At 38.6% G+C, this 12,497-nt stretch overlaps 1 protein-coding gene and 1 pseudogene across 2 annotated transcripts in view; one reads left to right on the forward strand and one right to left on the reverse strand.

Moving 5' to 3' along the window:
• TMEM131 (transmembrane protein 131) overlaps positions 1-12,497 on the forward strand; it is a 210,113-nt gene that overhangs the window by 37,666 nt on the left and 159,950 nt on the right. For both annotated transcript variants that reach the window (XM_037806416.1, XM_037806415.1), the window contains exon 2: positions 11,574-11,635. In XM_037806416.1, coding sequence (XP_037662344.1) covers positions 11,574-11,635 — 62 coding nt within the window. The remainder of the gene's footprint in view (positions 1-11,573; positions 11,636-12,497) is intronic.
• LOC119512779 lies at positions 1,085-7,186 on the reverse strand (annotated as a pseudogene).

The following is a 12,497-nucleotide window of genomic DNA, read 5'->3' on the forward strand; positions in this document are numbered from 1 at the left end:
ATTTTTCCAGTTCTCTTGGGGAATATACCTCAAATGGAATTGCTGTATCGTATGGTAACTTTTCCTCTTTGAGAAGCTGCCAAACTGTATTTCAAAGTGGTTGCACCACTTTAGGAGGTGCGGCCATTTAGGAGGTTTCCAATTACTCCACATCTTTGCCAGCACTTATCATCTGTTTTTTTGATTCTAGCTATCCTAGTGGATGTCAGGTGGTATCTCATGTTGGTTTTGATATGCACTTCCCTAATGACTAATGAGGTTGAGCATCTTTTCATGTGCTTATGGGCCATGTGCATATCTTCTTTGGAGAAATGTCTTATCAAATACTTTGTCCCTTTTTAAAATTAGGTTCATCTTTCTTTATCCTTTTTTTTTTTTTTTTTGGCAGTAAGTCTTTATTTCTCATATAGTGTACCACTGCAGACAGAACATTCTGCTATTTTTGGATGTACAGAAGGAACAAAAGCATTTTAACATGCCGCCTTACTGTACAAAGAAAATTGGTGAACATCTTTAGGCACTAAGACTAGAAAGTAAAATGGCTTAACTCCATTTGTTGAAGTTTATGAATCACTCAGCAGTACTATGTACTTCCTTTACCTGAAAGCAGAATTACAGTCACTCTGGCAGCTTCTGGGCAATTCTAAAACGCAGGTCTAGTGAACGGTGCAGCAAGCAAGCAGGGGACAGGTGCCGTGTCCTTGTTCTGAAGGGAGACTGATTTAGAGCCTGGCTCTGCACATTTTAGGAGTTGATATAGCCGTCTTAATAGCTTAATGTTGAATTTCCCTTACCACATATATTGGCAGTCAGCATTAACTGAGATTTTCTGAAATATTAACTGAATATTATAGGGTTAAAAAGCAGAGCACTGTCCACCTAACGGAATTGCTACTTCATAACTTTTGTCCATTTCTCACTTGTTGTTCTGCAAAAACCCTTCATCTAATGAGTTTTAGTGAAAGCCTCCAGCAACTGTAACAAACCTCCTTAACCAAGTTCTAGACACTAAGTATCAGAAACAGTGCCCATGAAGTAGATATGTTCACAGGAAAATGGCAATGTTTCTACTCAAGGCTAAGTGTCAAGTTTGTTTCCTCTTAATGTTGTCAAAGGAATCTGTTCCCAGGTAATCCGCCTGGCCCTGTTCCCACCATTCCTTCCATTCTTCTGAGGCTGCAAAAGTCTGTGCGTGCTGCAGCTGGGATCTCCCCAAGGTGCAGATGTGATTCAGCTCTGGAGGCGTGGTCCACATTTTGGATTGAGAGGGAGCCTTTGATTAGGCCACATTGTGGGAAGTAAAGATGTCCCACCATAGGTGGAGAAACTGGGGATGAATCATGGTAGGATCATGGGCATCACTTTTGACACTTTTCGTGTCAAATGCCGCAGTTTGATTTGTCCCAGGCAATGCACAACTTTGGCATTTACACTGAACACGTTCAGTGCTGGGAGTTAGGAGTATATAGAAATGTTGCTTAGGTTATGACTAAATGGCAGGTGCTTTCTGATTTCTGTTGCCCAGCTGCTAAAAACATGCTCAGTAAACTCTGGTCTCCACCATCAAAACTGCCTTGTTTGGAAGCAAGGTGCAAGAGCTGATCGTGTGTTTCAACTGAAGGTTGATAAAGACTCCAGAATTGAAGCAATCAGGCCACCCTGCGTCTGGTGCCATGGGCAGTTCTCTCCCCAAAAGATCATCGTTGTTTGCTAGGAGCAAAGTATCTGCATCCATGAACACACATTTTGAATACTGTGTAAGTGACCTGCAGTGGAGTTTTGTTACTGTGATGCTCAACTCCGACCTCTTCGTTAAGGTTAAATGGGCAGAATTGCCAAGAATTGCCACTGTCAAGGACATCTGCCATGGTGATGTCATCGACGATGGTTAACCCTTTTCTCATGGAGTCTGAGCCATGCAGCACAGTGAGCACGGCCAGCCCCCTGGAGGTCCTCTGCTGGACCAGGGCTTTGGTGCAGGTGTGGTTTGTGGCCTGGCATCATAAAGGCCTGCTCTGTCATGGTCCGCGGGCACTGGGAGAACCCTGTTAATACGGTGAATTATATTGATTGATTTTTACATTTTGACCCAGACTTGCATACCGTAGTAAATCCCACTTCATCATGGTGTATAATTGTTTTTAGGCTTAGCTGAATTCAATTGGCTTTTTATTTTCCTGAGGACTTACTTTTTCCTAAGTTCATGGGAAGTATGCTTCTGTCATTTTTTTAAATACTGTGTGATTTTGATATCAAGATAATTTGAGTGTCTTCTAAACATGTAGTTTGGTTGTGGTTTTCATATCAGTTCTTTTGATTTTGATGTCTTTTGATTAGTTATTTCAATCAAATACATTTAGGGTATTTATTGATATGTTAGATCTTAAGTCTGCCATTTTAATATTTGTGTTCTTGTTTCTTCTTTTTCTTGTTTCTCTCTTTTTTTTTTTTTTTGCTTTCTTATCAGTCACTTGAATATTTATTAGGATCCCATCTTGATTTATTTGTAGTGTTTTTGTGTATAACTCTTTGTATAATTTTCTTACATGTTTCTTGGGGTATTTCAATATATATGTCGGTCCTCACAGTCTATTTGTATCAGCATTTTACCACTTCATCCTCCTCACTTAAGAGTTACATGGTGTTATAATTTTTATTTTGACTATGAAACATTATTTATAGAACACAGGAGTAGGATCATCTATATACCCAAATTTCTGCTTTTTCTGTTATTTCTTCCTTCCTGATTCTTCAGGCTTCCTTCTTTTATCATTTCCTTTTTCTTTGGAGCCCTTTAGTCGATCTTAAAGGATAGGTGTGCTAGTGACACATTTTTTAGTTTCCCTTTGTCTGAGAATGTCTTTATTTCTTCTTTATTCCTGGAGGATAGTTTTGCTAAATATAGAATCCTGGTTGACAGGCTTGGTTTTTTTTGTTTTTTTTTTTTGTTTTGTTTTTCTTCTTTCAACACTTGAAACACTTTGTGCATCTCATTCTTTCAGATGAGAAATCTGTTGCCATTTAAATTTGTGTTCCTCCTGTTTCTCTGCGGTGTTTTCAAGCTTTTTCTTGGTTATCAGTTCTCAGGAGTTTAATTGTGTTTGGGGTTCACTAAGTTTCTTTAATCTGTAGATTTGTTTCATTTTCCTAATTTGTGCAGTTTTCAACCACTATTTCTTTGAGTATGTTTTTAGCCTTGCCCTTTTTCTCCTCTCCTTTTAGGACCCTGATGACAAAACTATCAGATGTTTTGTTATACTCCCAGTTCTCTGAGACTCTGCTTTTTTTTGGTCTCTTTTCTCTCTTTTGTTCATATTGGGTAATTTTGGTTTTTCTGTCTTCCAGTTCATTGATTCTGTTCTTTGTCATAGTTACTCTACTACAGAGCTTATGTAGTGATTTTTGTAAACATCATTAATATTATTATTTAGTTCTATACTTTCCATGTTTTATAACTGTCATTTCTTTCCTGAGATTTTTATTTTATTTTTAATGTGTTTTAAGATAACTTGTGATTGTCAAAGCATTTTGTTGTGGCAGCCTTAAAGTCCTCATCAGGTAATTCCAACATCTGATTCATTTGGTTTTGGCCCCAGACAATAGTTTCATCTCATTGAAGTTGTGACTCTCCTGATTCTTAGTGTGACAGATGATTTTCACTTATATTCTTGCTATTTTGCCTATTGTGTTTGGAGACTTTGGGTACTACTTAAGTCTTTTATTTTAGCTGGAAGTTAGCTTATTTAGGCTTATCATACAGGTCCGGATCCACTCTTGGTGGTTATGCTTCCAATGACAGTTTAATTTTCACAGCCTCAGCTGTTTAATTTGGTCTGCTTAGTTTTTATGGTGTCACTGGTGCTCCCACCGGCCCCTGCTCATGCTGAGGGGTGAAAGGGTTTTTCCCAGGCCGGCCTCCCAGTGTCTTTGAATGGGATAGGGAGTCTTAGGTTCATGGGAGCAAGAGGCTCCCCTTGCCTGACTCTCAATGTAGTGGGACCCTCCTGTGTCTTTGGAGGAGCAGAGTCAGGCCCCTGGGTGCAAAGAGTTTTCCCAGGGTGGGTCACTTGTTATGTGGCCTCTTTGTGGAACCACTTGGCCAGCCTGGTGTCACCCAGTGGGAGAGGGGAATCTCAGGCTTGTGGCCCAAGGAGGCTTTCTGGTCTGGGCTGTTTATTATGGTGGGGTGCCCTTGGCTGGTGCTGCCCAGCCACACCCATGTGCCAGTGAGAGAGGGAGTCCAGGTCTGCAGGGACAAACAGGTTCCTGGGCTGGGCCACTTGCTGTGGCTGACCCTTGTGCCTAGCTCTTCTGATGTCTTTGGTCAGGAGAGGGAGTCTTAGGCCTGGGAAATTAGTTTTCTGTAATTTTTCATAGTTTTTCTAAGGCATAAATATTATATTTCTTTTCTTTAATTAATTCTAAAGTGAAATTTTGCTTGGATAGTGACAAGTAAGTCTGTTCTTCCATTTAAACATACTATGAATGGGAATCAAGACTCGCTTACATTTAATGTTTCTTTCTAATTTCTACTATTTATTTTTTGTTTGTTTCTAAAATTACCTATAAAATAACTATATTTATACCCAGAGTAATAAAATTTTAAAATATAAAATTTTCTCATATGTTAAATAAAGGTAATTAGAATTTATAAGCTTTAGAAATGAATCTACTTTAGAAGAAGGTGAATATTTTCCTGATAGACTATGGCAAAAGCTGTTTCCCAAAATATTAATTCTCCAATTTAATTATAGATGATTTGCTTTAAAATAAGTTTGTTTCTTTTGTTTGTTTATATCAAAAATTATCTGATGTTACTTAAAAAAAAAGTATACACAACCTAAAGTAAAATATAATGAAAAAATTTACAGGCATTTCACACTGGAGAAAATGTACAGGGGCCAATAAAAGTGAAAAGATGCTCAACTTCCTGTAATTAGTGTCCTACAAACTAAAGCCAGAATGAGATACCACTTTAGGGTCACTAGATGGGCAAATATTAAAAATGTGATAATACCAAATGTTGGCAAAGATTGGGAGCAGTGGGAACTCTCAAATAGTGCTGGTGAGAGAGTGAATTGGTACAACCATTTTAGAAAGTGATGTGGCAATTATTTGGCATTAACTTATGAACAGGTATCCCCTGTGATCTAACAGTTTCACTCCTCGGAATGCCCTCCTTCATCAGGACCAACCAGTGTGTGGTTAGTGATTTCTTTAGACCTTGGGACAGTTGGGTAGGGCCTGGAGCAGTATACTCCATTTTTACCATTTCACCAAGAACTAGGGTCATTTTTTGCTAGATGTGAAGACGTAGGAACCACTGGCCTCTTGCTCATGGGACCAGGAGCCGTGTCTAGGGATGTTAGGGCAGCATTGCTCATTCACATGTCCGTCCACAGCAGAATGGATGAATGCCTGATGGTTTCTAGATGTCATGGGATCAGATGAGGTGGGAAAATGAATAAACTACAGCTATATGTGTCTGCACGGATGAATGGTGGAAGACAATTTTAGGGAGAAGTCAAAAGTGAATAGATGTATGTATGATGAAGCCATTTGTGTAGCTTTTTAAAAAACAAGCTGTACTGTACAATATGTTGCTTAGGGATGTACCTATATGGTAAATCTATAAAGAAAAGCATGAGTTTGGAAAACTTCTTCTGGAGATGGTCTGTAGAATGGAGGGGGGCAACGGCAAGGTGGACTTCAGTGTGTGAGTGGTTTTCTGTGGCTTATTTAAGGGTAGACATGGTTCTCAGGCATTCATTTCATGTTTTATCCAAACTTACATTTTTCTTGCTTATCTTTTTATGTGAACTAACTAAGCATAAAATGAAAAATAATTGTACTACTTTATCATTAACTGTATAATTAACTTTGAAAAACAGTAATTACCTTTTCAGATAGATAATATATTTCCTGCACATCTGAGTTAGTAAACAGCATAGACACAGCTTTTCTTTAGGAAAATGGTAATACTAGTGGTCTTGATTTATATGGATTCCTTTTTACTTTTAATATGGCAAGAAGATGAATGAAGTGTAAGCTACATCTTTCATATAATGAAGTTAGGGAAGAAACAAGGTTTTGATCATAAGGTTATCTTTACAGATAGAAGACCCATACAAACCCATCAGAAGAGTGTTCCAAGGCAGAGTGGCTCTTTGACACAGGATTTGGAGACCTTCCCCAAGGCCTGTCTATATGGTCCTCTCTTCTCTTCTTTGTTTTTGTAGAGGAAAATTAAAAAAAAACCCTGAGCTGACCTAAATAGTATCAGAGCTAAAACTATAAAATTCTTGGAAGATAACATAGGGTCAAATCTTCATGACCTGAGATTCAGTGATGGATTCTTAGAAATGATGCCAAAAGTACAAGCAATAAAAGAAATAATAGATGAATTTGATTTCATCAAAATTAAAAACTTGTGCTTTGAAGAAAATTATTAAGAAAGTTAAAAGACAACCTACAGAATGGGAGAAAACATGTGCGAATCATAAATCTGATGAGCGTTTAATATCATATAAAGAACTCCTACAACTCAGCAACAGAAAGACCAACAATCCAATTGAAAAATGGGCAATGGACTTAAATAGACATTTCTCCAAAGAAGATATACAGATGGCCAATAAGTATATGAAAAGATGCTCAACATCATTAGCCATTAGGGAAATGCAAATTTAAAATGAGATACCACTTCACACTCAATAAGGATGATTGTTATTTAAAAAAATTGAAAATAAGTATGGGAGAGGATGTGGAGAAATTGAAACTCTGGTGCATTGTTGGTGGGATTATAAAATGGTGCAGCTACTGTGGAGAGCAATATGGCAGTTCCTTAAAAAGTTAAATATGGAATTACCATTTGACCCAGCAATCCCACTTCTAGGTATATACCGAAAGAAAGTAAAAACAGGGTTGCAAACAGATACTTGTACATCAGTATTTATAGCAGCATTATTCACAGTAACCAAAAGCTGGAAACAACCCCAAAGCCCATCACCAATTGAATGGATAGACAAAATATGATGCTTGCGCACAATGAAATATTATTTAGGCATAAGAAAAAGTGAAGTTATGAGACACCGTGGCCTCAGAATTGTGAGCCCGAAGCCCTGTGGCAAACCTCTTTGTCTGCTGGAGTATAGCGATTTGGTACAGGTTCTTCTGCCTCGCCTGACATACTCCGGGCATCTCCAAAGTTACCTAGGTCAGCACCTTATCCCCACACCCACTTCATGAGGCTGTTTTGTACATTTGTAATACAGTTTTGTCAGATTCTGCATTCCATCCTTGGATCCTCTGACCTCCTAAATGATTTTTTAAAATTTGCATACATTGAGGCTCACTCTTGGTGGTGTAAAGGTCTTATGGTTTTAACTATTGTGTAGTGTCATGTATCAACTATTACAGTATCATATAGAATAGTTTTACCACCCTAAAAACTTTCCTGTGCTTCATCTATTCAACCCTTTTCCCTATCCCCCAGCAACCACTGATCTTTCTACCATCTCTAATTTTGCCTTCTCCGGAATGTCGTATAATTGGAATCATATAGTATGTAGCCTTTTTTTTTTTTTCCTTTTTATCACGGAATAATATTCCATGGATAGATGTACCACAGTTTGTTTACCCATTGACCTATGGAAGAATATCTTGATTGTGTCCAGTTTTGGGTGGCCTTGTATAAATAATTGCAAGTAGTTTTTGTATGTTTTCAAATCAGATGGGTATGATTGCTGGATTGTATGGTGAGACTGTGTTAGCTTTATAAATTTCTTGCCTTTGCAGTGTACTCAGTTTCTTGAAACAGAATAATCTCCTTTTGCTGTTTTCCCAACTGCCAGTTCCCTTTAGATGATTGCTTCCAGGTCATATAACCAAAAAAGAGAAGATGATAAAGAATTTCAGCTGATCATATTTTTGAGAAGGATAATCTAGTGATCTGTTAGTATCTGCTGATGATATTTTAAATTATGCTATCAGTGAAAATCTAGTTGAATTTGACTATTTTGTGCTTTCTGGCAGTGTAACAGGAATAGATATTTTGAAAGTTATTTACACAGCTTGTAAGTTGTTAAAACTACTGTATTATTGAAATTCTATTTTTTTATTATTTTTTTTATTTTGAAATAATTTCAAAGTTACATGAATAGTTGCAAAACAATACTAGCCCCATACACAGAATTCCATCATACCCTGACCCCCCTCCCCCAATAGCTCAATCCACCAACTTTAACATGCTGTCACATCGCTTTCTTTCCCTCCCTCCCTCCCTCCCTATCTATCATCCATCATCTATTGCTCTGTCTTCTGAACATATGAGAGTTAGCTGCACACATCCTTGAACATACACTGTAATTCACGTATATACTTCCCATGAACAAGAACATTCTTTTATGTAATTCCATTAAGCGCAGCTAAGAAGTATGAGATTCAACAATGATACAATGCTTACATTCTATATCTCCTTTTCCTTATGTCTCAACTGTGTCCCTTTGAGCCACCTGTCCTCTATCCTCCAGTCCCATCCGAGTTCATCCTTAGCATTCAATTGTCGTCTAGTTAGACTGTCTTTTTTTTCTTTTCTTTTTTTCTTTTTTCAGTTGTGGAAACATATATACAGCCTAAATCTTCCCATTCCACCCCCTCCCTAGCCTTCCATTAGTGGGATTAATCACATTTAGAATGTTGTAATGCTCTTTCCCACCATCCATTACTAGAAATTTTCCTTCACCTCAAACAGCAACCCTACACTCATTTCTTAACTCCCCATTGCCCCTTCCCCCATTTCTCTGAACCCAAACTCTAGTTTTCATCTCTATGGTTATATTCTCTGATAATTTCTTTGTGTTTACTGTGGGGCTTAAAATTAACCTCTTAAATCCCTATCAATCTTGTTTTTCTTTGATACTACCTTCACTTCAATTGGGCACATAAACTATGTTCCTATACTCTTTCATTCCCCCACCTTTATATAGTTGTCTAAAATTACATATTTTACATTGAGTTCAAAACCACTGATTTGTCCTTAGAGTTTGTGTGTTTTTTATCATGTAGGAAGTAAATAGTGGAGTTACAGTTCAAAAATTATTGACTTCTATTTGTATTCCATTGTGGTTGGAGGATGTGCTTTGAGTATATTCATTTTTTTTTTTTTTTTTTAATTTCTTGGGGCTTGTTTTGTGTCCCAGCTTATGGTCCCTTCTGGAGAAAGATCCGTGATCACTAGAGAAAAATGAGTGTCCTGATGATTTGGGATGTAAGGTACTATATATGTCTGTTAAAATTCTCTTTATCTCTTTCTCCTTTCTTTGTTTCTCTGTTGGTAGGGCTCCCTTTAGTATCTGAAGTAGGGCAGGTCTTTTATTGGCAAAGTCTCTCAGTATTTGTTTGTCTGTGAAAAATTTAAGCTCTCCCTCAAATGTGAAGGAGAGTTTTGCTGGATAAGGTATTCTTGGCTGGAAATTTTTCTCTCTCAGAATTTTAAATATGTCATGCCACTGCCTTCTTGCCTCCATGGTGGCCGCTGAGTAGTCACTACTTAGTCTTATGTTGTTTCCTTTGTATGTGGTGAATTGCTTTTCTCTTGCTGCTTTCAGAACTTGCTCCTTCTCTTCAGTATTTGACAGTCTGATCAGAATATGTCTTGGAGTGGGTTTGTTTGGATTTATTCTATTTGGAGTTCGCTGGGCATTTATGCTTTGTGTATTCATATTGTGTAGAAGGTTGGGGAAGTTTTTCCCAACAATTTCTTTGACTACTCTTTCTAGACCTTTACCCTTCTCTTCCCCTTCTGGGACACCAATGAGTCTTAAGTTTGGACGTTGTATTTTATCTATCGTATCCCTGAGATCCATTTTGATTTTTTCATTTTTTTTCTCCATTCTTTCTTTTGTTCTTTCATTTTCTGTTCTGTGGACTTCTAGGACACTGAGATGTTGTTCAGCTTCCTCTAGTCTTGTATTGTGAATATCCAGAGTCTTTTTAATTTGGCCAACAGTTTCTTTTATTTCCATAGTATCTTCTATTTTTTACTTACTCTTGCAATGTCTTCTTTATGCTCTTCTAGGATCTTCTTTATGTCACTTATATTCTGGGCCATGGTCTTCTTGATGTCCTTTAAATCCTTTGCCATGTTTTCGTTCTTTGATTGTAGTTCTTTGATTAATTGTGCGAGGTACAGTGTTTCTTCCAAAATCTTGATTTGTGTGTTTGGAGTTGGATTCTCCATATTGTCTGGTTTTATCATATGCAATAAGATTTTCTGTTGTTTTTGGCCTCTTGGCATTTGTTTTGCTTGATAGGGTTCTTTCAAGTTGTAACAAAAAAAAGGCTATTGATCTAATTTTTCAGAGACACAGTTTGGTGACGTACACTTTCTCTAACTAGCCAGCAGATGGCGTCTGTGAGTCACCTGTATCCCTCAAGTCAGTTCTCAACCTTGTTCCTGCGGTGTGTGGGGAAATGATTCTTGTGGGTTCAGTTGGAGAACTCAGTTTGGGTGTGTTGCTGGAGCCGTCTGCCCTGAATGTGGGGCATGTGTATGGGTGGCCAGGGAGGAAGGGCAGTTCTACTGTTCAAATCTCCCAGATTCCAGGAAATTCAAGGCCTCCGCAAGAGTCTAAGCCTTCATTTCACTTCAGCCCCAGACCCTCTCTCTCGCTGTCCCACAAACCACCGGACTTGGCGTAGCACCCCTGGGTTCTCCGAGCGGATCCCCCCTCCCAGCCACGATCTTCCCTCAGCCGAGGGAATGCCGTGCTATGTCACCAGTGCACGCTGTCCCTCAAGGGAAGCCCTGGGCTGCCGGGCTGTGCTGCGGCACGCTCTCAGCTCATTTCAGAACGCAGAATGTCTGAGGCTGTCTTTACTGCAATGCTTTGCGGGCTGAGAACAGCTGAGGTTTTCTCCACAGAGAGCAAGCGAGGGACAGAAAAACTCCCAGGTTCACCCGTCAGCCAGATATAGCACCCGATTCTCTGGGCTCCCTATCCTGAGACAGATATGTCCCCCGATTCTCTCAAGGCCAGTTGTCACCAAAAGCCTCTATCTGCTTGTTGAGGATTTACTGTCTGTATTGAGCAGTTAATAGTAAAACCTCAGTTGGAGCTGGGCTGAGAGAGTGCACGGCACGGCTTCCGTGAGGGAGGGGCTCTCAGCTCCAGGCTCTCGGCTCTCAGCACGGGTCCACAGTTTTGCTTATAGATTTTATGCTGTGATCTTGGGCATTCCTCCCAATTCAGGTTGGTGGATGTTGAGTGGACAGTCACGTTTGTCTCCCCACTGTTATTCCAGGTTATTTACTGGTTTTTTGTTCATTTATGAATTGTTCTGGGGGAGACTAAGTCTTCCACTTCTCTCTATGCCGCCATCTTCCCAGAATCCCTATTGTTTTATTTTAAAGGAATTAGAGAGTTGCTAAAATCCTGAAGCAGTTGTATTTTCCTCTTTAACCGAGTAGTATATTTTTAAAATATAAAATTGTATTAGCTAGCTTTAAAGTAGAAGATTTTATTAAAATTGCATTTATGTCCTGTAAGTGATACTATGTTTTGTTTCCTTTACAGCCTTCATTCAGTCAGAGAGCATAATAGAAGTACTGCGTTTTGATGATGGAGGACTACTTCAGGTAATTTTATTTTGATTTGAAGAATTATTTCAGTATCAAACACAGTCATATCTGATTATTTCTTTTAAAAATATAACTGGTTTCTCTGAAATGTATTTTATGAGCTTATTTGTAAACAGATTAATGGAATCATTAGTAATAATAAAAACCTTCTTAGCTTTGTGAATTCTCTTTTAAATTAAATGTTTATTCAAAGAGCAAAATCTTTGTGATGTTAAAGCCTTGTGAATAAACAAATCGTTAGTCGGTGACAAATGTGCCAGGTGGATCTGAGGGATGTGGAATATTGGGATGGTTGAGGGGCGGGGGGAATGCACCAGTGGCGTGGCCAGATCGGGAGGCAGCGAGATCTGAGGTGAGCTGAGTCCTAGACGTTGGGCCTTAAAAAGAAGGTTTCCATCCAGATAAGTACTTTAGAATGGAGTCTGTGTCATCCTTCTACTTGCCATCCTAAATCTCATCTTTTAAATAGACATAAAATTAGAAAGTGCACTCTGGAGAATCCTGCCTTCTTTTCAGAGACACCCAGCTCAGGTCACCATGGAGCCTATTTCAGTCTTCCCAGCTCAGAATCAGTTCTGGAATTTTAGAACTCAAAGAGAGAGTAAAAGCCGCCTTAACCAGCTCTTTGATTTTTATGGCTAGGGTGTTTTCTCCTTTCTTCCAAACACTTATCATAACACTGTACTTGAATTACCATGTTGTAATGATAACATCATGCTGTTTGGTAGCATGATTGATACCTTTATTTTCATTTTATATTAAAGGGAAGCAAAGATTTATAGAGAATAAGAAAGTTGCCCAAGATCCTGTGACTTAGTAATCGGCTTGTGCTAGAATCCTGGCCTTCTCACTCTATTAC

This window comes from Choloepus didactylus, chromosome 17, assembly GCF_015220235.1.
Source record: "Choloepus didactylus isolate mChoDid1 chromosome 17, mChoDid1.pri, whole genome shotgun sequence".
In the NCBI taxonomy this organism is placed as follows: Eukaryota; Metazoa; Chordata; class Mammalia; order Pilosa; family Megalonychidae; genus Choloepus; species Choloepus didactylus.